The sequence below is a fragment of the Schistocerca gregaria genome, chromosome 1 (genome assembly GCF_023897955.1).
Source record: "Schistocerca gregaria isolate iqSchGreg1 chromosome 1, iqSchGreg1.2, whole genome shotgun sequence".
NCBI lineage: Eukaryota > Metazoa > Arthropoda > Insecta > Orthoptera > Acrididae > Schistocerca > Schistocerca gregaria.
The window spans coordinates 777062945-777084798 of NC_064920.1; the positions used below are offsets into that span (position 1 = coordinate 777062945).

The 21854-nt window shown below is 37.9% G+C and overlaps 1 protein-coding gene across 3 annotated transcripts in view; it reads right to left on the bottom strand.

The window, feature by feature from the left end:
• LOC126268660 (E3 ubiquitin-protein ligase CCNB1IP1-like) overlaps window positions 1-21854 on the bottom strand; it is a 259062-nt gene that overhangs the window by 91947 nt on the left and 145261 nt on the right. For all 3 annotated transcript variants that reach the window (XM_049973927.1, XM_049973929.1, XM_049973928.1), the window contains exons 3-4: window positions 9151-9361; window positions 8979-9070 (exon numbers count right to left, since the gene is read on the bottom strand). In XM_049973927.1, coding sequence (XP_049829884.1) covers window positions 8979-9070; window positions 9151-9361 — 303 coding nt within the window. The remainder of the gene's footprint in view (window positions 1-8978; window positions 9071-9150; window positions 9362-21854) is intronic.

Here is a 21854-nt window from a genome sequence, read left to right on the forward strand (position 1 = left end):
GAGGGCTAGTAAAAATCCTTGGGTAACAGAAGAAATATTGAATTTAATTGATGAAAGGAGAAAATATAAAAATGCAGTAAATGAAGCAGGCAAAAAGGAATATAAATGTCTCAAAAATGAGATTGACAGGAAGTGCAAAATGGCAAAGCTAAGATAGATACTGCCTACAGGAAAATTAAAGAGACCTTTGGAGGAAGGAGAACCACTTGTATGAATATTAAGAACTCAGATAGAAACCCAGTTCTAAGCAAAGAAGAGAATGCAGAAAGGTGGAAGGCGTATATAGAGGGTCTATACAAAGGCGAGGTGCTTGAGGGCACTATTATGGAAATGGAAGATATGATACTGCGTGAAGAGTTTGACAGAGCACTGAAAGACCTAAGTCGAAACAAGGCCCCGGGAGTAGACAACATTACATTAGAACTACTGACAGCCTTGGGTCCTGACAAAACTACACCATCTGGTGAGCAAGATGTAGGAGACCGGTGAAGTACCCTCAGATTCCAAGAAGAATATAATAAATCCATTCCCAAAGAAAGCAGGTGTTGACAGATGTGAAAATTGCCGAGCAATCAGTTTAATAAGTCATGGCTGCAAAATACTAACACGAATATTTACAGACGAATGGAAAAACTGATAAAAGCCGACCTCGGGGAAGATCAGTTTGGATTCTGTAGAAATATTAGAACACGCGGCAATACTGACCCTACGACTTATCTTAGAAAATAGATTAAGGAAAGGCAAACCTACATTCCTAGCATTTGTACACTTAGAGAAAGATTTTGACAATGTTGACTGGAAATTTCTCTTTCAAATTCTAAAGTTGGGAGGGGTAAAATACAGGTAGAGAAAGGCTATTCCCAATTTGTACAGACCACCAGATGGCAGTTATAAGAGTCGAGGGACATGAAAGGGAAGCAGTGGTTGGGAAGGGAGTAAGACAGGGTTGTAGCCTCTCCCTGATGATATTCAATCTGTATATTGAGCAAGCACTAAAGGAAACAAAAGAAAAATTTGAGTGGCTATTAAAATCCATGGGGAAGAAATAATATCTTTGAGGTTTGCCGATGACATTGTAATTCTATCAGAGACATCAAAGGACTTGGAAGAGCAGTTGAATGGAATGGACAGTGTCTTGAAAGGAGAATATAAGATGAACATCAACAAAAGAAAAACGAGGATAATGGAATGTAGTCGAATGAAGTCGGATGATGCTGAGGGAATTAGATTAGGAAATGAGACACTTAAAGTAGTAAAAGAGTTTTGCTATTTGGGGAGAAAAATAACTGAAGATGGCCGACGTAGAGAAGATATGAAACGTAGACTGGCAATGGCAAGGTAAGCGTTTCTGAAGAAGAGAAATTTGTTAACATCGAGTATAGATTCAAGTGTCAGGAAGTTGTTTCTGGAAATATTTGTATGGAGTGTAGCCAAGTATGGATGTGAAACACGGACGATAAACAGTTTAGACAAGAAGAGAATATAAGCCATTGCAATGTGGTGCTACAGAAGAATGTTGAAGACTAGAGGGGTAGATCACATAACTAATGATGAAGTATTGAATAGAATTGGGGAGAAGAGGAGTTTTTGGCACACCTTGACTAGAAGAAGGGACCGGGTAGTAGGACATGTTCTGAGGCATCAAAGGATCACAAATTTATCATTGGAGGGCACGCGGAGGGTAAAAATCATAGAGGGAGACCAAGAGATGAATACACTAAGCTGATTCAGAAGGTTGTGGGTTGCAGTAAGTACTAGGAGATGAAGAAGCTTGCACAGGGTAGCATGGAGTGCTGCATCAAACCAGTCCCAGGACTGAAGACCACAACAACAACATGGTATGTTTAATTGTATATAGAGGACTTGGCGAAATGTAAAATAATGGTTAGGTGTGGGGGGAATCCCTGTGTATAGGTTGGTGTGTAATATTGGCAATAGAAGTAAGCTGGCATAGCTCTGATGCAGAACGAGTGTTAAGTGGCGTAAAAGTGACTGCCGGTGTGTGCTACAGTAACGTTGCCAACAGACCATTTAGAACTGAGCTGAAAACAGATATGGACTTTGTTTATTGTATGGCAACAAGTTAAATGGACAGAAAGGCTTGTAAGACGTGATATTTCAACGAAGATGGGCTGTGAGCAGCAAAATAGTACAGTTTCCCGCTCTGAGGTACATGGTACTGCATGGTGCAATGCTGTGTTAATTGCGACGAGTTGCTTTGCCAACAGTGAGGTGTGAAGGGACCAGTCGCCGCATCCAATGGCTTATTGTGATCTCAACAACTGATGAGGTCCATTGGTGAGCTCACTTCCGTAGCAACGAACTAGAAGTTATCTTACAAGAGTATTGTTATGAACAGTGGTTGTTATACCGATGCCATTACCAGTACATTTATGTTTTGTGAATCAGTTTGTGTAATAGCCAAACCAAATTCTCTACAATGTGTAAATTTTGGAAGCAATAATAATAATTTTGTGGTTTAAATTGCATTCCCTGAGTGTAATCAATTATTTAAAGGAAATAGCTCTTTATTACCCCATATCCAGTGATTTCTATGTGCTGCAGCATCAGTGAAAAGTTATGGCGCGTGAGTGTTGTCATAGCTATATTACAAGAGAAAATAGTCGGAATTAACACCGAACCTGCCAGTAGATGCAGCTTCATGCAACAGATGGAAGATGCCAGGTACTGTGCCACCTTAATTACTATCCAGCTCAATGTGGTGGCTCTTCAGTACATTGCCATAGTTACAAATTACTCGGTTCCATCCGATCAACGTGATTCTCAATTAGTGTTTTCAGTAACTATATTGACAAGCAGATCTGTATTGTTCTTTAATTAAGCATTCAAGGAAACTGCTGCCACCATAGTACACATTATGTCTTCAGCACAATGCAAGCTCAATAACATTAAATTCAGTACTTACAATTTGTGTAGTTTACATTAACCCAATTAGTGTTTTCAGTAACTATATTGACAAGCAGATCTATATTGTTCTTTAATTAAGCGTTCAAGGAAACTGCTGGCACCACAGTACACATTGTGCCTTCAGCACAAAGCAAGCTCAATAACATTAAATTCAGTAATTACAATTTGTGTAGTTTACATTAACCTAAAACAAGTTCAAGTGTTTATAATGTGTGTTTATGTATTGTGAAATGATTTCAGGCTGTGGTATTGTTTTAAATGAATAATGCCCTCCTGCTAGGCAATATCAAACATACAGAATTAAGTGCTCCCTGTTCAGTCACTTGAAAGAGATTATCAGTGCTACTAATAATCAAATATATATGTAAAAATAAGTTTGTACGCGCCCTTATCATTATTTATTCCAAAAATTCTGTGTAGTAGTTGCATCACCATAGAGTGTCTATTCAAACCTATTACCCGCGAAAACTGCTTTCCAGAAATCCGATGCAGCATGGTCTAATAATAATACAGTAAATTTGAGTAGTGGCATTGCACTCTGTATGATGTTGTTTTGCTGAACGTTCTTCGCACATGCTTGAGTTGTGGTACAACAGAAACAATCTCTTCTTCAAACAATAAAAGAAATAATTCTCTTGATTAACATCAAAATACATATATGGCGAAAATTGGAATGTAATAAAGTAGCGATAAGAAGACAAAATGCATGGCTAAAATGGAGTAAAGACTAAGATGTGGAAAGCAGGGCAAGATTCAAACAACCAAACTGATCAGTAACATTAAAAGAAATAATGATAAAAACTAATTAAACCAATAGATCATGACTTGAAAATGAACAATACTAGATCTACATCTAGATCTACAGGACTACTCTGCAATTCACATTTTAGTGCTTGGCAGACGGTTCATCGAACCACAATCATACTATCTCTTTACCATTCCACTCCCGAACAGCGCGCGAACACCTAAACCTTTCTGTTTGAGCTCTGATTTCTCTTATTTTATTTTGATGATCATTCCTACCTATGTAGGTTGAGCTCAACAAAATATTTTCGCATTCGGAAGAGAAAGTTGGTGACTGAAATTTCGTAAATAGAATTCGCCGCGACGAAAAACGTCTTTGCTTTAATGACTTCCATCCCAATTCGCGTATCATATCTGCCACACTCTCTCCCCTATTACGTGATAATACAAAACGAGCTGCCCTTTTTTGCACCCTTTCGATGTCCTCCGTCAGTCCCACCTGGTAAGGATCCTACACCGCACAGAGGACGAACTAGTGTAGTGTAACCTGTCTCTTTAGTGAACTTGTTGCATCTTCTAAGTATCCTGCCAATGAAATGCAACCTTTGGCTAGCCTTCACCACAATATTATCTATGTGGTCTTTCCAACTGAAGTTGTTCGTAATTTTTACACCCAGGTACTTAGTTGAATTGACAGCCTTGAGAATTGTACTATTTATCGAGTAATCGAATTCCAAAGGATTTCTTTTGGAACTCATGTGGATCACCTCACACTTTTCGTTATTTAACGTCAACTGCCACCTGCCACACCATACAGCGATCTTTTCTAAATCGCTTTGCAACTGATACTGGTCTTCGGATGACCTTACTAGACGGTAAATTACAGCATCATCTGCGAACAACCTAAGAGAACTGCTCAGATTGTCACTCAGGTCATTTATATAGCTCAGGAACAGCAGAGGTCCCAGGACGCTTCCCTGGGGAACACCTGATATCACTTCAGTTTTACTCGATGATTTGCCGTCTATTACTACGAACTGCGACCTTCCTGACAGGAAATCACGAATCCAGTCGCACAACTGAGACAATACCCCATAGGCCCGCAGCTTGATTAGAAGTCGCTTGTGATGAACGGTGTCAAAAGCTTTCCGGAAATCTAGAAATACGGAATCAACTTGAGATCCCCTGTCGATAGCGGCCATTACTTCATGCAAATAAAGAGCTAGCTGGGTTGCACAAGAACGACGTTTTCTGAAACCATGCTGATTGCGTATCAATAGATCGTTCCCTCCGAGGTGATTCATAATGTTTGAATACAGTATACGCTCCAAAACCCTACTGCAAACTGACGTCAATGATATAGGTCTGTAGTTCGATGGGTTACTCCTACTACCCTTCTTAAACACTGGTGCGACCTGCGCAATTTTCCAATCTGTAGGTACAGATCTATCGGTGAGCTAGCGGTTGTATATGACTGCTAAGTAGGGAGCTATTGTATCAGCGTAATCTGAAAGGAATCTAATCGGTATACAATCTGGACCTGAAGACTTGCCCGTATCAAGCGATTTGAGTTGCTTCGCAACCCCTAAGGTATCTACTTCTAAGAAACTCATGCTAACAGCTGTTCGTGTTTCAAATTCTGGAATATTCCATTCATCTTCCCTGGTGAAGGAATTTCAGAAAACTGCGTTCAATAACTCCGCTTTAGCGGCACAGTCGTTGGTAACAGTACCATCAGCAATGTGCAGAGAAGGTATTGACTGCGTACTTTACATACAACCAGAATTTCTGCGCATTTTCTACTAAATTTCGAGACAATGTTTCGTTGTGGAACCTATTAATGGCATATCGCATTGACGTCCGTGCCAAATTTCGCGCGTCTGTAAATTTTAATTTCTCCGTTGCCTCTGCAACAGCGTTTGGACCTGTTTTGTGTACCCCGGGAGATCAGTTCCATCTCTTACCAATTTATGAGGTATGAATCTCTCAATTGCTGTTGCTACTATATCTCGTCTACATTTGCATAGTCAGTTCGGAAGGAATGGAGATTGTCTCTTAGGAAAGCTTCTAGTGACACTTTATCTGCTTTTTTAAATAAAATTATTTTGCGTTTGTTTCTGGTGGATTTGGAAGAAACAGTATTGAGCCTAGCTACAACGGCCTTGTGATCACTAATCCCTGTATCAGTCATGATGCTCTCTATCAGCTCTGGATTGTTTGTGGCTAAGAGGTCAAGTGTGTTTTCGCAACCATTTACAATTCGCGTGGGTTCGTGGACTAACTGCTCGAAATAATTTTCGGAGAAAGCATTTACGACAATCTCGGAAGATGTTTTCTGCCTACCACCGGTTTTGAACAAGTAATTTTGCCAACATATTGAGGAAAGGTTGAAGTCCCCACCAACTATAACTGTATGAGTGGGGTATTTATTTGTTATGAGACTAGAAGTGTCTATTAGACTTTCAAAAGAAGCTTAAGTAAATTTTTTCCAATAAACCGTTCCTTTAAAGATCAAAATGAGGAAATATCATAATAACAAAGAAAACTATGGGATTTGAGCAAATAATTTTGAAAATTTACTAAATTATGAAAGTCCTAAATCAAGATTTGACTTTACATGAGAATACCCTCAATATCTGGACTCACATCCCCTAAAGAACGGGGAAATCAAGGAAACCATCAACTCCCTCAAAAACTAGAAAGCATTTCAGAGGATTCCACAATTGCAGAACTTGAGAAATATTCAAACAACAAATTTCTGAACAAGCTAATTGAAATCATCCAATACATCTGACTAACAAAAGAGATTCCTGAAGACTGGAAGACAGTCTTGATCCACCCATTACACAAAGCAGGTGATGAAACCAATGAGGACAGCTAGAGACATTTCTCTCCTACTGGTTATCAAAAGCATTTTTAGCTAGGGCAGAACAACAACTCAACCCTCAAATTGTTGAATATAAATGTGTTTTTTGAAAGAAGATGTAAAAATTTCATAATCACTTTTGCTGACCTGAGTAAAGCCTTTGACTCAGCAGTATCAAATCACAGTTTAAAATTCTCCATGAACTGGACTTGCATAGTAAAATTGCAGCTCTAATTCAGCAAACAGTAAGACACCAACTCTAAAGTGAAATTTATAGGAGAAATTTCTGGAAGTTTTGCAATCAAAACTGGAGTCAGACAGGGTAATTGTCCATCCCCGCTGCTCTTTAATTTTGTTCTACAATATGAGAATGAAGAATGTTATTAGGAGAAAGCCAAATCAGTGAGATTAGGTTACAAAAGAGACTACTTACAAACTGTCTAGCATTCGCAGACAACCTAGCTGTTTTTTCAGACTTAACAGAAACAGCCACTGGATTGATAGAAGTGCTGGGAAAAAAAAAGCTGAATACGCAGACTTGCAAATCTCCTTTGAGAAAACAAAATTTATGACGAACATTAAAGCAGCCCTCGAGATAATGAAAACTAAATATGGAAAAATTGAGAGATCTTATAAGTTCACATATCTAGGAGAAGTAACTGAACAAGATATTTTGGAGGAAGAAACCATTACAGCAAGAGTTAGTTATATGAAAACAATATACTACCTCATTAAGGATTATATATAATAAGAAATCAATACCCCTCAATGATAAACTTCAACACTACTCTACAGCAATTAGCCCAGAAGTACTTTATGCAGATGAATGTTTGACTTTAAACAAAAAGGTAATAATGGAAGTACTGGAAATCACAAAAAGTAAAATACTCAAGAAAATCTAGGAACCACTTAAAGAGCAATCACAATAGAGAAGACATAATAATAGTGAACTTTATACACAGACTCAAAAATTCAGGCACAATTAGGAAAGAAAGGTTAGCTTTGCAAGGCTACATCCAAACAAAAGAATGAATCCCAGTAGACTGACAATAAGACTCTACAGTTATTAAGGTAAATTTCAAATAACGCATGGTGCAAAGAAGTTGGAAGGTACATGGATTAATTACAGAAAGATACTGCAATATCCATAGGTTTCCATGAAAACCCCAAGAAGAATGGAAATACTTGGACAGAAGAAAGGAGAGAGAAACTTCAAGAAATTATGAGAGAAATGTGGAAGAAAAAAAAGGTGAAACAACTGAAACAACTTTAGTCCAGAGTGACTCATAAACAAAAGTGGAAGAAGACAAAGAAGAAGTTGCTGCAAAAATAAGTAACTTTTATACCTTTGTGTATCAAAATAGACATCCCATCCTACCTTAGGTCAACCACCAATTGAAACAGCATTCTTTTCACTATAAAATATTGAATTCACACTACTGTTTTTTACCTCAAGGTCTACAAGTATCCAGCAGTACCTCATGCAAATCACTCTTTCATAGCATCATGTTTTACAGTCTCACAATTTTCTGGAGCAGTGGTAAATGAATGCACAAGTTCACTATGCTTTGTATAAAAAATGAAACAAGGCAGTTATTCAACTTTTTAGAACATATTACACACAGTAAAAAAAAAGTAACTAACAACTTGATGACTAATTACCACTTGGAGCACAAAAATGACATAAAATTTATAGAATTTGTGCAGTGTGAACTATTCAACCATTTCATCAAGTTTTGCATCTTCACAATAATTATTCACTAAATTACAGCACATCGAACTTGGACAAAAAGTTTTGAAATGTGACTGTGACATTTTATCACCTTTACTTCAGAGGTTTATATTCACAAAATACTAAATTGTGTGAGCTTGCAATTTGAATGTCTTCCTTTGGTTGTTTAGCAAACTTGCATGTAAAATTTGGAGAATATCTGATATAGTCAGGTGGGAATACCTATACTGCATGATACGGAGTCACTCATAGCAAAAGGGACATCTCCAAATTTGAGTCCAGATTCAGGATTTAGTTTTAGCTTACAAATGATGAACAACCAAGAGGGCACTCTACCTAGAGGTGGAATATTTCATCCACAAGTAGCACTTTTTTAAGCCTATGAGCCTTTTGTTGTTCAGGTAAACGCTGACTATCAAAAATATTTTCATTAACTTCTCCACTCACAATGTTGAGCTTCTAAGAAATTTACAACTCTTTGGAGATATTTTACAGCGTCGTAAGATGCTAGTTTTCATTAATGAGAGTTGATTTCAAGATGATTAAAATTTTGCTGCTAAATCCAGTATTTAATATGCAGCAAAATATAGAAGCCAACAAATTGACTGATTGAGAAGGAAACAATTCCTCAGATACTTGTAAATTACTATTAACACCACACACATACACTTTCATGAATATTGTATTGTTTGAGAACATGGCACTTACTTGCACAGAATTAAACTGCCTTTGCATTTCATTAAGTCGTTCTATTAATTCTTCTGATCTTTGAGTCTGTTTAGTTAATTCTTTCTTCAGTTCTGTAATCAAATAACAACCAGAAGTTTGTGAGCATTTCTTCACAAAGAAAGCCAGAAAAAAACTATAAATGCAAACTTGCCTTCTTCCTTTCTACGACGAGCCTGAATATCTGTTTTCAGCTTTATCACTAAATTTTCATAATATTCTTCAAGCTGTGTTATTTTGTCTCTTGATCTCTTTGCTGCTGATGACTGATAGAGAATTTCCATGTAAATTTGGTAACTCCAAAATGCCAAAGCACGATTGGAAATATCAAATACAATTTCAGGACGCAATCCAGCTAAAACCATCTGGAATCATACATCTTTAGTCAAAGCTAGTATGTGGTTCAATACAAGAATATTTTTTTCTGGGCAGCTGCTGTTCCTAAATCACTGATCAAAACTTTGATCTTTATTTTATATGTCCCGCTATCAAAGGAAAACTTGTTCTACAGATACTTAACTAAGAAATAATGTTGCCAGTGCGTTAACTAAACTGTACACATGAATAACACGGCACAAGATAGTTATTCAAGCAAAGGAAAAACGTTTTGATTTCTGAAAAATAATGAAATAATTGTTTAGCAACTTCTTTTTAATTTTCATACATTCTCTTAGTACAAAAAGGAATTAACAGAGAATTCAAGTTATGTTTTTTGCCAATATTTTTGTTTCTTATAGCAGAATATCACTGTACTGCCTTAGATTTATAGCATCATTTCATGTCAAAAAAGCACTGCATGATGCCTTCAATGACTACCATAGGAGAATATTGTCAAGTGACCTTTCGTAGAACCTAAAGAAATTCTGGTTGTATGTAAAGGCTGTTAGCGGCACCAAAAGTTAGTATCCAGTCCCTAGCAAATGAAACGGGAACTGAAATTAAGTGTAGTAAAGCAAAAGCTGAAATGCTTAACTACGTTTTCAAATGTTTTTTGCAACGGAAGACCCAAGAGAATTGCCCCAGTGTAATCCTTCAATCACTAAAAAGATAAATGAAATAAGTATTCCTGTCAGTGGTGTTGAGAAATAACAGAAATCGTTAAAAGTTAACTAAGCTCCAGGGTTCAATGGAATCTCTGTCACATTCTATACTGAATTTGCAACTGAGATACCCCTCTTCCAACCTATCGCAGATCACTCGAACAAAAAACCATGCCCAATTCTTGGAAGAAGGCCCAGATCACATCCCTCTACAAGAAGGTTACTAGAACTGATCCACAAAACTACCGTCCAGTATCCTTGACACTGATGTGTTGTAGAATCTTAGAACATATTTTGAACTCATACATAATTAGGTATCTTGAACAGAATAACCTCCTCAATTCCAACCAGCATAGACTTTGAAAACATCATCATGTGAAACCCAACTCACACTTTTCTCACATGACATACGGATAGCTTTGGATCAAGGCAGCCAGGTAGATGCAGTGTTTCTTCATTTCCAAAAGGCATTTGATTCAGTACTGCGCCTATGTTTATTGTCAAAAGTACAATCATATGGGGTATCAAATGAAATTTGTGATTGGATTGAGGATTTTTAGGTAGTGTGTGTGTGTGTGTGTGTGTTGGGGCTTATGGTCGCTCAACGTCGAGGTCATCAGCGCCCTGACAATCATTAAAAGGAGACCTTTAGGTAGTGAGGACACAGAGTGTTATCTTGGATGGAGAATCATCGTCAGATGTAGAAGTAATTTCAGGCGTTCATATTGTATATAAATGACCTTGCAGACAATTTTAATAGTAAAATCAGGCTTTTTGCAGATGTGCAGTTATCTATAATGAATTATTATTTGAAAGCTGCATAAACATTCAGTCAGACCTTGATATCAGCAAGGTGGAGAGATTGGCAACTTGCTATAAATGTTCATAAATGTAAAATATTGCACTTTACAAAACAAAACAAAAATTAGTATCCTATGAATATAATATCAATGGAGTGATCACATAGGTTCATTCGTGGGTAAAGCTAGTGGTACACTTCAATTTATTGGTAGAATACTGGGCAAGTTCAATCAGTCTACGAAAGAGATTGCTTACAAATCACTCATGTGGCCAGTTCTAAAATATTGCTCAAGTGTGTGGTGGGACCCGTATCAGATAGGACTAACAGGGGATATTGAACGTATACAGAGAAGGGCAGCACGAATGGTCATAGGTTTGATAAGTCAATGAGAGAGGGTCACAGAGATACTGAAGGAACTAAACTGGCAGACACTGGAAGACAGACATAAACTGTCCTGAGAAAGTCTATGATCAAATTTTGAAGAACCAGCTTCAAATGACTACTCTAGGGGTATACTAAAATCCCCTACATATCACTCACATAGGGATTGTGAGGATAAGATTAGAATGATTACCGCTCACACAGAGGCATTCAAACAATCGTTCTTCTCATGCTCCATATGTGAATGGAACAGGAAGAAACCCTAATAAGGAGTACAATGGGATATGTCCCCTGCAATACATCTCACATTGGTTTGCAGAGTATACATGGAGATGTAAATGATACAAAAAATCACAGTGCTTCCAAGTACCTGAAGTGGACAAACCAAAATGCAGAATAAAGTTGGTATAAAACAATTGTAAATATAAGTGATCTATTGATTTTATTTTAAATAATTTTTTCTTGAAACACACGATATATCATGGAGATTTAGTACAAGGTTGAGGAATTATTTCATGGACTTATTATTGAATTGATCAATTACTTCATTAGAAAAACAGGAAATGTTCTTGCTTGTAAGACTTTTGTCCTTGAATTAAATAGCATGAGTCCAATTTAGATCTCTACCTCTGCCATTCTTAAGAGAGGTTATTCATGACTTCTATTAGCTCTAAACTGTCTCTATTTGTTGCAGGTAATAAAAAAAAATCAATTAAGTCTTTAGAAACACTTTCTTTGCATGAATTTTTACATCCGAAAGTCTTCAAGAAACTGCAACATTTGCTGCCCTCCTCTGTTTGGCAGCTCATTTACTTCCATACATATCATTAAATACAGGGACTGCTCATCAATTATCACATTATGGCATTCCCAGTACTCCTTTTTCATGACTTTAATGTTTATTCTGTTACACCAGCTTTAAAGCAGGTACTAGGATTTCAGACTTAATTCTATAAACAAAAGTGAAATAAGATTTCGGCCAAGTTTTAAGATGTAAGTTATTTGTTCATTTTCAGAACATGAAGTTCACACGATCTTATATTGTGTGTCAATGTCAACCATACAACATTCACTTCATTGACACCAGTTTTACTATAGTTTCCTATTATCATTGTGTTAAAATTAGTGGCTACATTTCTATCTTTAAGTATAGGCTGAATTCTTTGCAAAGCATAAAGTATGTCTATTGCATCATGCAACCTGCTCAGTTCCCTTGTAATGTCTTTCCATTGATTAATGTTAATTTTCCTGTTTTTGTACATACATTTTATGTTACTAGGACTGAGACTCACATTTTTGCTACCAGCTATATGTGCAGTGTATAGTAGTGTCAGAAATGTAGAATGTAATGGTTTTGGGATGGAAACTGTCTTGCATTGGACTGACTTCATAACTGTTTTGTTAAGTGTATCTCTGAAATGTTGAAAGTTTCCTTTAGCACACAGTTAACAGCAAAACATTATGGATTAATGACTTTCTTGGATATTGATAACTGTTGGTTTGTAAGGAATAAAACTTGGTCACCAACCCATGATTTTCAGGATCGTTCATCAATCATATCAATCGTAAGGCCATTATAAAAAAAAAACCTCATTTGAGATCAGAGTTCAATCAGCAATATAAGGATAAGGCAAAACCCATGTGGGAAAGATGAAGGTGACCTGTTCACGTGGCCAATACACTATTAAAAAGTATTGGAATGAGTGGTGCTGGAAAGTGGTGATTCTATGTCAGTGCAGACAAATGTTCCCTTACATTATCCTCTCTGAAGGTAGATTAGTTTCTTAATTTGAACTGTGTTAGTGTAAATATGGTAATGCAAAGTCATAAATGAAATATGAATAACTTAAGATGTAAAGGTAACAACTCACTGAACAGATGAGTCACTGATAGGCACATAAACAACACTGATTGCCAAAACTAATAGCAAGCAAAATTAAATGAAAGAACTTCTCAATTTGTACAGGTGTTTGGCAAATTTTTTTGTTAAATTTTAAAGACTGAATGTTGTTACCTTACAGACAAACCCTCCTTCAGATCTATAGAGTACACACACACATGCATACAACTACACTGTCCCAATTGATCATAATGTACCAACATTGCAGCTAGCTGGGGCGTGTAATAGTATCAAGTGGAGAGGGCAAAGTGAGAAATGAGGAAGAGAGTGGGAAGGAGGAGTGAGGAATGTGGTAACAGTTGGGAGGGAGAGGCAGCAGGTACACACAGTAGAAATGTGGCACTGAAGGGCTAATTCTGGCCGCAAGCATGTGGACTTGTGCATAGGGACAGAATCATGTGGAGCAGTGACTGGGAAGAAGGGGGTGGGGGGATACAGAACAGAGGAAGAGACGGCTAACGAGAGGAGGGTGTGAAAGGAAAATGAATGAAGCTGGGGGCATGGGGCAGGAATGGTGGTGGATACCGGGGCATGAGGTAACAGAACTGAGAATACTGGGTGACGACAGAGGTGTTGCTTTGCAGCTGATTCCTGGTGCCAGTCACAAGTTTACAAGGGCTCCATCGCAGTCTTTAATACTGGTAGCATGCCGCGACAGCGTGGACGTGAACCGTATGTGCAGTTGACGGACTTTGAGCGAGGGCGTATAGTGGGCATGCAGGAGGCCGGGTGGACGTACCGCCAAATTGCTCAACACGTGGGGCGTGAGGTCTCCACAGTACATCGATGTTGTCGCCAGTGGTCGGCAGAAGGTGCACGTGCCCGTCGACCTGGGACCGGACCACAGCGACCCACGGATGCACGCCAAGACCGTAGGATCCTACGCAGTGCCGTAGGGGACCGCACCGCCACTTCCCAGCAAATTAGGGACACTGTTGCTCCTGGGGTATCGGCGAGGACCATTCGCAACCGTCTCCATGAAGCTGGGCTACGGTCCCGCACACCGTTAGGCCGTCTTCCGCTCACGCCCCAACATCGTGCAGCCCGCCTCCAGTGGTGTCGCGACAGGCGTGAATGGAGGGACGAATGGAGACGTGTCGTCTTCAGCGATGAGAGTCGCTTCTGCCTTGGTGCCAATGATGGTCGTATGCGTGTTTGGCGCCGTGCAGGTGAGCGCCACAATCAGGACTGCATACGACCGAGGCACACAGGGCCAACACCCGGCATCATGGTGTGGGTAGCGATCTCCTACACTGGCCGTACACCTCTGGTGATCGTCGAGGGGACACTGAATAGTGCACGGTACATCCAAACCGTCATCGAACCCATCGTTCTACCATTCCTAGACCGGCAAGGGAACTTGCTGTTCCAACAGGACAATGCACGTCCACATGTATCCCGTGCCACCCAACGTGCTCTAGAAGGTGTAAGTCAACTACCCTGGCCAGCAACATCTCCGGATCTGTCCCCCATTGAGCATGTTTGGGACTGGATGAAGTGTCGTCTCACGCGGTCTGCACGTCCAGCACGAACGCTGGTCCAACTGAGGCGCCAGGTGGAAATGGCATGGCAAGCCGTTCCACAGGACTACATCCAGCATCTCTACGATCGTCTCCATGGGAGAATAGCAGCCTGCATTGCTGCGAAAGGTGGATATACACTGTACTAGTGCCGACATTGTGCATGCTCTGTTGCCTGTGTTTCTGTCAGTGTGATCATGTGATGTATCTGACCCCAGGAATGTGTCAATAAAGTTTCCCCTTCCTGGGACAATGAATTCACAGTGTTCTTATTTCAATTTCCAGGAGTGTATATTGCACGCCTAACCTAAGACTAACCGTTGTAAAGATCCAAGTGACAGGCTTATCTGTGGAGCTTAAGGAATGTAAATATTTCTTTTATGGCAGACTGTAGAGAAGTCTTCTTCATCTACATCACTGAGTTTTAGCGTATTGGTGAATGTGTCTAATATTAGCAGAAACCACCACAGAATTTTCAAAATCTAGCTAAGCATTCATTATCTACCACTGTGTAAGGTGTGTTCAGTATTAGCAATGATGCATCACAGAATGCTGCCTACACCCTTCTCACGAAATCTTATGTAACAACTTAGCAAGAAATATTAATAACAACACCAATCATAATGCTAATTGAATAGTAAACTTAGGATATTATCTAAATTAAAATGTAGATGAAAAACACACTTCCATAGGACAAAGAAAATGATGAGTTTGTTATTAATGGTGAAGGCAGTTAAATTGTAAACTTGACTACATCCTACAAGAATGAGCAGTGTGAAGCTCTCTAAAAATATACACCATAATCAATTTAAAGAATATGTCCATATGAAATAAGTAAGGAAACACACAAAATAGTAAAAACATACAAAATATTTTATAGATTACATCTTTACACGGAAAATCCAGGATGGAATGTAACAATATTATGAAAAGGAAAGTTGCTACTCACCAAATAGTGGAGATGCTGAGTCACAGACAGGCACAACAAAAAGACTGTCACAATATAAGCTTCAGCTGCCAGAGGTTGCAGTCATGGTGAGTATCAACTTTCCTTTTCGTAATATTGTTACATCTTTATATTGAGTACTCACTCAAACTACTGACAAAACACTAATCATCCTGAGATCTGCTTTTAGTGAACCACAACTATTTTCAGTGTTCTGCATCGAGCTGTCACAAACATAATTGTGAAACTCAATGATCATTGATGGTAAGAGGGTCTGAAGTGGGGAATCAGTGTAGTGCTGTAATGAGCATCTACAATTGACATACAGAGTGGGTGTGGCAGAATCATTGAACAGCACTCCGGCAAAACTGTGACATAATAAGCCTGAACCGCTTGCCGGGTAGTCATTAGGAGTGGTTCTGTACATGTAGGAGTGCTGCAGAAGTCTCAGTGCATGTGCACCAATGACAGATCGCCTCCAGTGTGTCCCACCCAAAAATTTTGGACAAAAAAATTTAGTTTGTTTTCATAGTCCCAAATTAATTTGAAATTGTCATTACATTTGAAACTATTTTCATTATATCTATATTCATAACTGATTCTGAAGATGTTTGTACAAAGAAAAAAATTACCGTATATTTAAACTTTTTGGATCTAAAATCAATCATCTGTAGTATCACTGAGATGAGGTTGCTTGTATTATCTTTGTTCATCTTGAAGTTCACATGCTGTTTTGATGCGAGTAGTGATATGTGAAAAATGGAGTCACAATGTTGTTTGTAATAATATGGAGACTGATTATGTGGAAATATAAATGAAGAAAAAGAATGGATAGAAGAAACAAAAACAAGCAGTATTCTAATTTAAAGTAAGAAGCCTGATTGTACCACCTAGATGTAAAAAAATTATTCTTTCAAGTGAGTCATGTTTTCAATGAGCTACATTTTCAGTGAGAAGCTACAAGAATCAGATCAATAAACTATTTGTTTTATTTATTATTCGATCTTCTTTCTAAAATGGCACATGAATATAGTTTTCTGTGATAATAGAGGAGAAGGTTCTTAATCATGTGGGTGCTCCTGTCCTGGATATTTGACAGGGAAGTAATTGATTAATGATGTAGATTTATGTTTTTCAGGATCAAGAAGGAGAAATACATTTGGTCAAAAAGTTTCCATTCAAGGGCACTGCTGCAGCTTATATGCAAAGAGTGCACTCCGATGTGGGTATACAAGCACTGACATGTAGGCATCGTATTAGTGTGGCATTTATGTCTTTCCAGCATGTGTGCACTAAAGTGAATTGTGGCAACATTATTACTGAATGTGTCCAAAGAGGAACAACGTGATGTTACTCTTTTCATGGCTGTCTTAAGTATGAACAACAGTAAAAATTCATCAGAGAATGAAGAGTGTGTACAGGAGAGAGAGGGGGGGGGGGGGGGCGAGGAGGGGGGTTGTAAGGGTGCAGCATGTTAGTTGAACACTACCGTTGTGGAATGGTGTACCATGTTTCACATTTCGCACTGGGTGGTGCTGCTTCATGATTATGCATAATCGCCTATCGCAGATGTTGTAACTCAGAAGTTACGCCAACTCAAGTGGAACACACTTGACCACTTGCCGTATAGTCTTGATCTCTCCTCATGCAAATATCACCTTCAGACCCTTAAAAAAGGACATGGAGGGCTGATGATACCTGTGGCAACAGGATGTGCAGAGAGCAGATATGGACTTCTTCACACAGTGGGACTCAGTGTTTTACCAAATGAATATCTTCAACCTGTTTTATAGGTGAGAAGACTGTCTCAATCCTCATGGTGATTTTGCCTGACTGACATACCAATCCTGGAATGTACAACCTTTATAAGGAATCTTTCTGATCACCCCTTGTAAATGGAAAGTAGAGCCAATGAAATTATTCCTGAACTACAAGAATTAAGCATCCATCCACCCATAAATATAACAATCAGTAGTAGTGGACTATTCTGAAATGATTTATAATTAACCTCCAACCTGGACTTCAAGCGTACCATACACTGAAATGTACGTAGTACAGTGCTTTTATTCAGCTTGTTTGGGTGACGGTGTAGCTACAATGTCTATTTTTGAGATAATATTCCAGGTTGGAGGTTAATTATAGTTCATTTCAGTATTTAAAGATCTGAAGGCATGATAATTGCATGAGGAGAGATCAAGACTATATGGCAAGTACTCAAGTGTCTCCCACTTGAGCTGGCATAACTTCTGGGTTACAACATTTGCGATATGTCGATATGCATAATCATGAAGCAGCACCACCCAGTGCGAAATGCGAAACATGGTACACCATTCCACAACGGTAGTGTTCAACTAACATGCTGCACCCTTACAACCCCCCTCCTCGCTCCCCCCCCACCCCCCACCCCCCCCCCCCCCTCTCCTGTACACACTCTTCATTCTCTGATGAATTTTTACTGTTGTTCGTACTTAAGACAGCCATGAAAAGAATAACATCACGTTGGTCCTGTTTGGACACAGTTAAATCCTTAAGTAATATTTACAACCATAAACAATGAACTGCATTTTCCATTTCAAATTAGCATAGAAACTTCCAAAATGTACCCATACAACTTTCTAAACACCTAGACAGAATGTAAGTACACAGTACACTTAAGCCTATTTCATGTAAAAAAAAAAAAAAAAAAAAAAAAAAAAAAAAAAAAAAAAAAAAAAAAAAAAATTCATCAAAAGCAATAAAATATGTAATATTCTCTATTTCTCTTCATTGTAGAACCTTTTTCCTTAGTACAAGTCAAAAATTTTATTTCTGACATGTCATGTAATAGTGACCTCTCATTTGTAATAATTATCTTTCTGTACATTACAATTTGCCTACAAAAGTTGCTTTCTATTCTGCTTCAATGACATTAATCCACACAGCATTATCTCAAATATAGACATTGTAGCTACACCGTCACCCACACAAGCTGAATAAAAGCACTGTGCTACATAAATGTCAGTGTATGGTACTGCTTGAAGTCCAGGTTGGAGGTTAATTATAAATCATTTCAGTATTGTCCAACACTACTGAATATGTGTCTTTAGGTGGCGAGGCTGGCCTTGGCAGCCAAAGACAGCAGTCATGTGTAATGAGTTGCATTTGCATGAATTTCTGTACATTTGCTGTCTAGTTCAGAAGAAGGCCTTTTGGCTGAAAGCTTACTTGTTTAGTGGTCTTTTTTGTGCCTGTGTGCCACTTAACATCTCCACTATATTGTGAGTAGCAATCTACTCTTCTCATAATATTGTCATTGTTCCATCATGGCTTTTCCATTGTTTTATTTAGCAATATGGGCGATTTCCAATGAATGCTTGTAGTGAAATGTAAACAAAAGTTTTGATTATTTTCAGGGTAATTTGCATAAACTATGTTCAGTACTGGAAAAATTATGGTTAGACTGGGAACCAGTTGGGTTTCTACTGGCATGTTGTAATAACAAAGTCACAGAAGTCATTAAAGGTAATATTGGAGGCAGATTTTCCACATACAAAGTGAAGTATTTGGCAGTCATTGCAAGGGGGAAAAGAGCTTTATGGGGAAAAAAACCAGGGTAATCAACTTAATAAAAACCTAATGAGGTAGAAATGCTATTGTCCTAATCTGTATGAAGTAAGTGGTGATGAGCATATACTAATGATGTTGCTGGAATTGTTATCTGTAATATGATGGTGAGGAAGCAAATGTTCCACAATTTTAAACATACCTGACAGCAGCAACTTTAGATACATGTTCAGTACATAAAGTATACAGCCAACCGATTGCGTAAGTTTAATATAAAAACCTTGACTAGGTTTCAATACCACCAAGGATTCCTTCTTCAGAAGAATGCCACATAAATTGCACGATGTTTACAATTTTAACGTCATGTAATTTGTCTGTCTTCCTTCTGAAGAAGATGCCCTTAATGGTATTGAAACCTGGCCAAGATTTTTACATTAAACTTACACAATTGGTTGGCTGTAATACTGCTGTCATGGTGTTTCTCTAAGATGAGTTTACTGCTGTTGATGAAGTTTTGAAGTGACTTAAAAGATAATGAGAATATACTGTAAGAGGACAGGGTTAATGGCAATGTGTTAGGGCTTTATGATATGACGATGATGATGATGAAGATAACAATAGTAATTACGTTGATGTCAAGAGAGAAATATGATGGTGTTTGAGAAAGCAATTGGTTAGTAAACTGTGTTCTTGAAACCATGTGATACAAAGTCACGGTGAAGTTTTGTAACTGGGGAAAGCGATTATGAAAATCTGAGACAAGAGATATAGCAAATTTTGAGACTGGCTGATTTTTCAACTAAAAAAGTTCACAGATAAGTGGACTAATAAATATTTAATCAAAATATTAAATGAAAAGAAATATCACAGATACCATCTACGCCAAACAGAAAATGTCATTGAAACAGAGTAGACACCAACTTTTGTAGGCAAATTGTAATGTACAGAAAGATAATTATTACAAATGGGAGGTCACTATTACATAACATGTCAGAAATAACATTTTTGACTTATACCAAGGAAAAAGCTTCTACAATGAAGAGAAATAGAGTATATTATGTATTTTATTACTTTGCTAATCATTCCCTTTTTTTGCATGAAATAGGCTTAAGTGTACTGTGCAGTTACATTCTGTCTAGGTGTTGTATGGGTACATTTTGTGTCTCATTTTGGAAGTTACTATGCTAATTTGAAATGGAAAATGCAGTTCATTTTTTCTGGTTGTAAATATTACTTAAGGATTTAACTTTAGACGTGCTTTATGTTTTTTCTTGTATAATTCGATGAAAAGATATACACCCGTGATTTAATACAATTTGCAACTTTATTATACAATTTTTGACGTATTGGAGAAATGCTATCGTACCTTGGAACGGATTTTCAGTCGTAGAGTTTCTGACTAGTAAATATCTTGGAGAAATTATGTCATTTACTGTAGTTATGAGTTTCTGGGCTGTGTTATTTCATGCAAATGTTTGTACACAGTTTCAAAATTATTGGGGGTGCTACTACACTAGGTTTGTAGGATTTGCGTATGTTTGGTAAAGATCATTGTAGGACATATTAGACTTGGTAGTAACTGTTGTCATATATTTAGTCAGCAACTGAATAAAACTACAATATTTTTGGAAACCCTATTATGATAAAAGATTTTAATATGAAATTTTATGCATATTGACAACTTTGAACTACTGCTCAAACAATATGTAATGAATGCCATTTAAGTAAGACACTTTTTCAGATCACATATACAAACAGAGTTTTTAAAACAGTAATAAATGAAAGCCAAAAGTAATTTTGTGAGCAAAGTATCTTAATGATGATAACATTTTGAAAAAAATGTGAACATTTACTGTAACTGAAAGTGGGTTGAATGTTGACACACTATTTTAAACTTTTGTTACGTGACCCAATGTAGACAGAAAACTTATTACTGTATTGGTACCCAATTTTATAGGAATGACGTTCAGATTGCATGGTACAAGATTTGAGTTGTCTGTAGTATTAGTGTATGACTTGTCATTAGGTGACGGTACTGATACTATGGCGTAGGGGTAAATACAGACATCTGTATGCATTACAGTTGCCGTCAGTCAACATGAGTCTGGACAAGGTGAGCAGACCTTTACTCATCAATCTATTTTGTCAAAAAAGCAACAACAGTGTTGCTGCTCTTCACGAGTACTAACATATTAAAGTTATACAGAGAGGTCCATAGAGTTGAAGAACATGATTCAGAAGTTTGAACTAACTGGCAATTTGGGAACTACTCCTGGGAGAGGTCAACAGCCAATTGTGCCACAAATTATTCAAGTTGTTACTGTTGCCATGGCTGTGATTTCTGGACTCAACGTATGACCTTAAAGTAGTGCATAAGCTGTATCATAACAGCTGACCATTCCATAGTCCGATGTCCGAAAATGCTGCAAACAACTGTGAAATGATATTTATAGTGCAGTTCCAGGCTGTCATGGATGAAGATGGTGGTCACGTTGAGCAACATTTGTAACACACAACATAAATATGGTATGCAATTAACAAATGTTACCCTGTTCAAAAAGATTTCGGGCTTGCAGCCGGTCGTCATAAACTTCATTGCATGATATTTCGGCTGGACAACTCCCAGCCGAACAAGGACTGACGAAGACGTTATCCACTCCAGCTTATATAATGCGCTGATAGTACTGATGCGGAAGTGTTGCAGTTGCGGAGACAGAATAGCCACA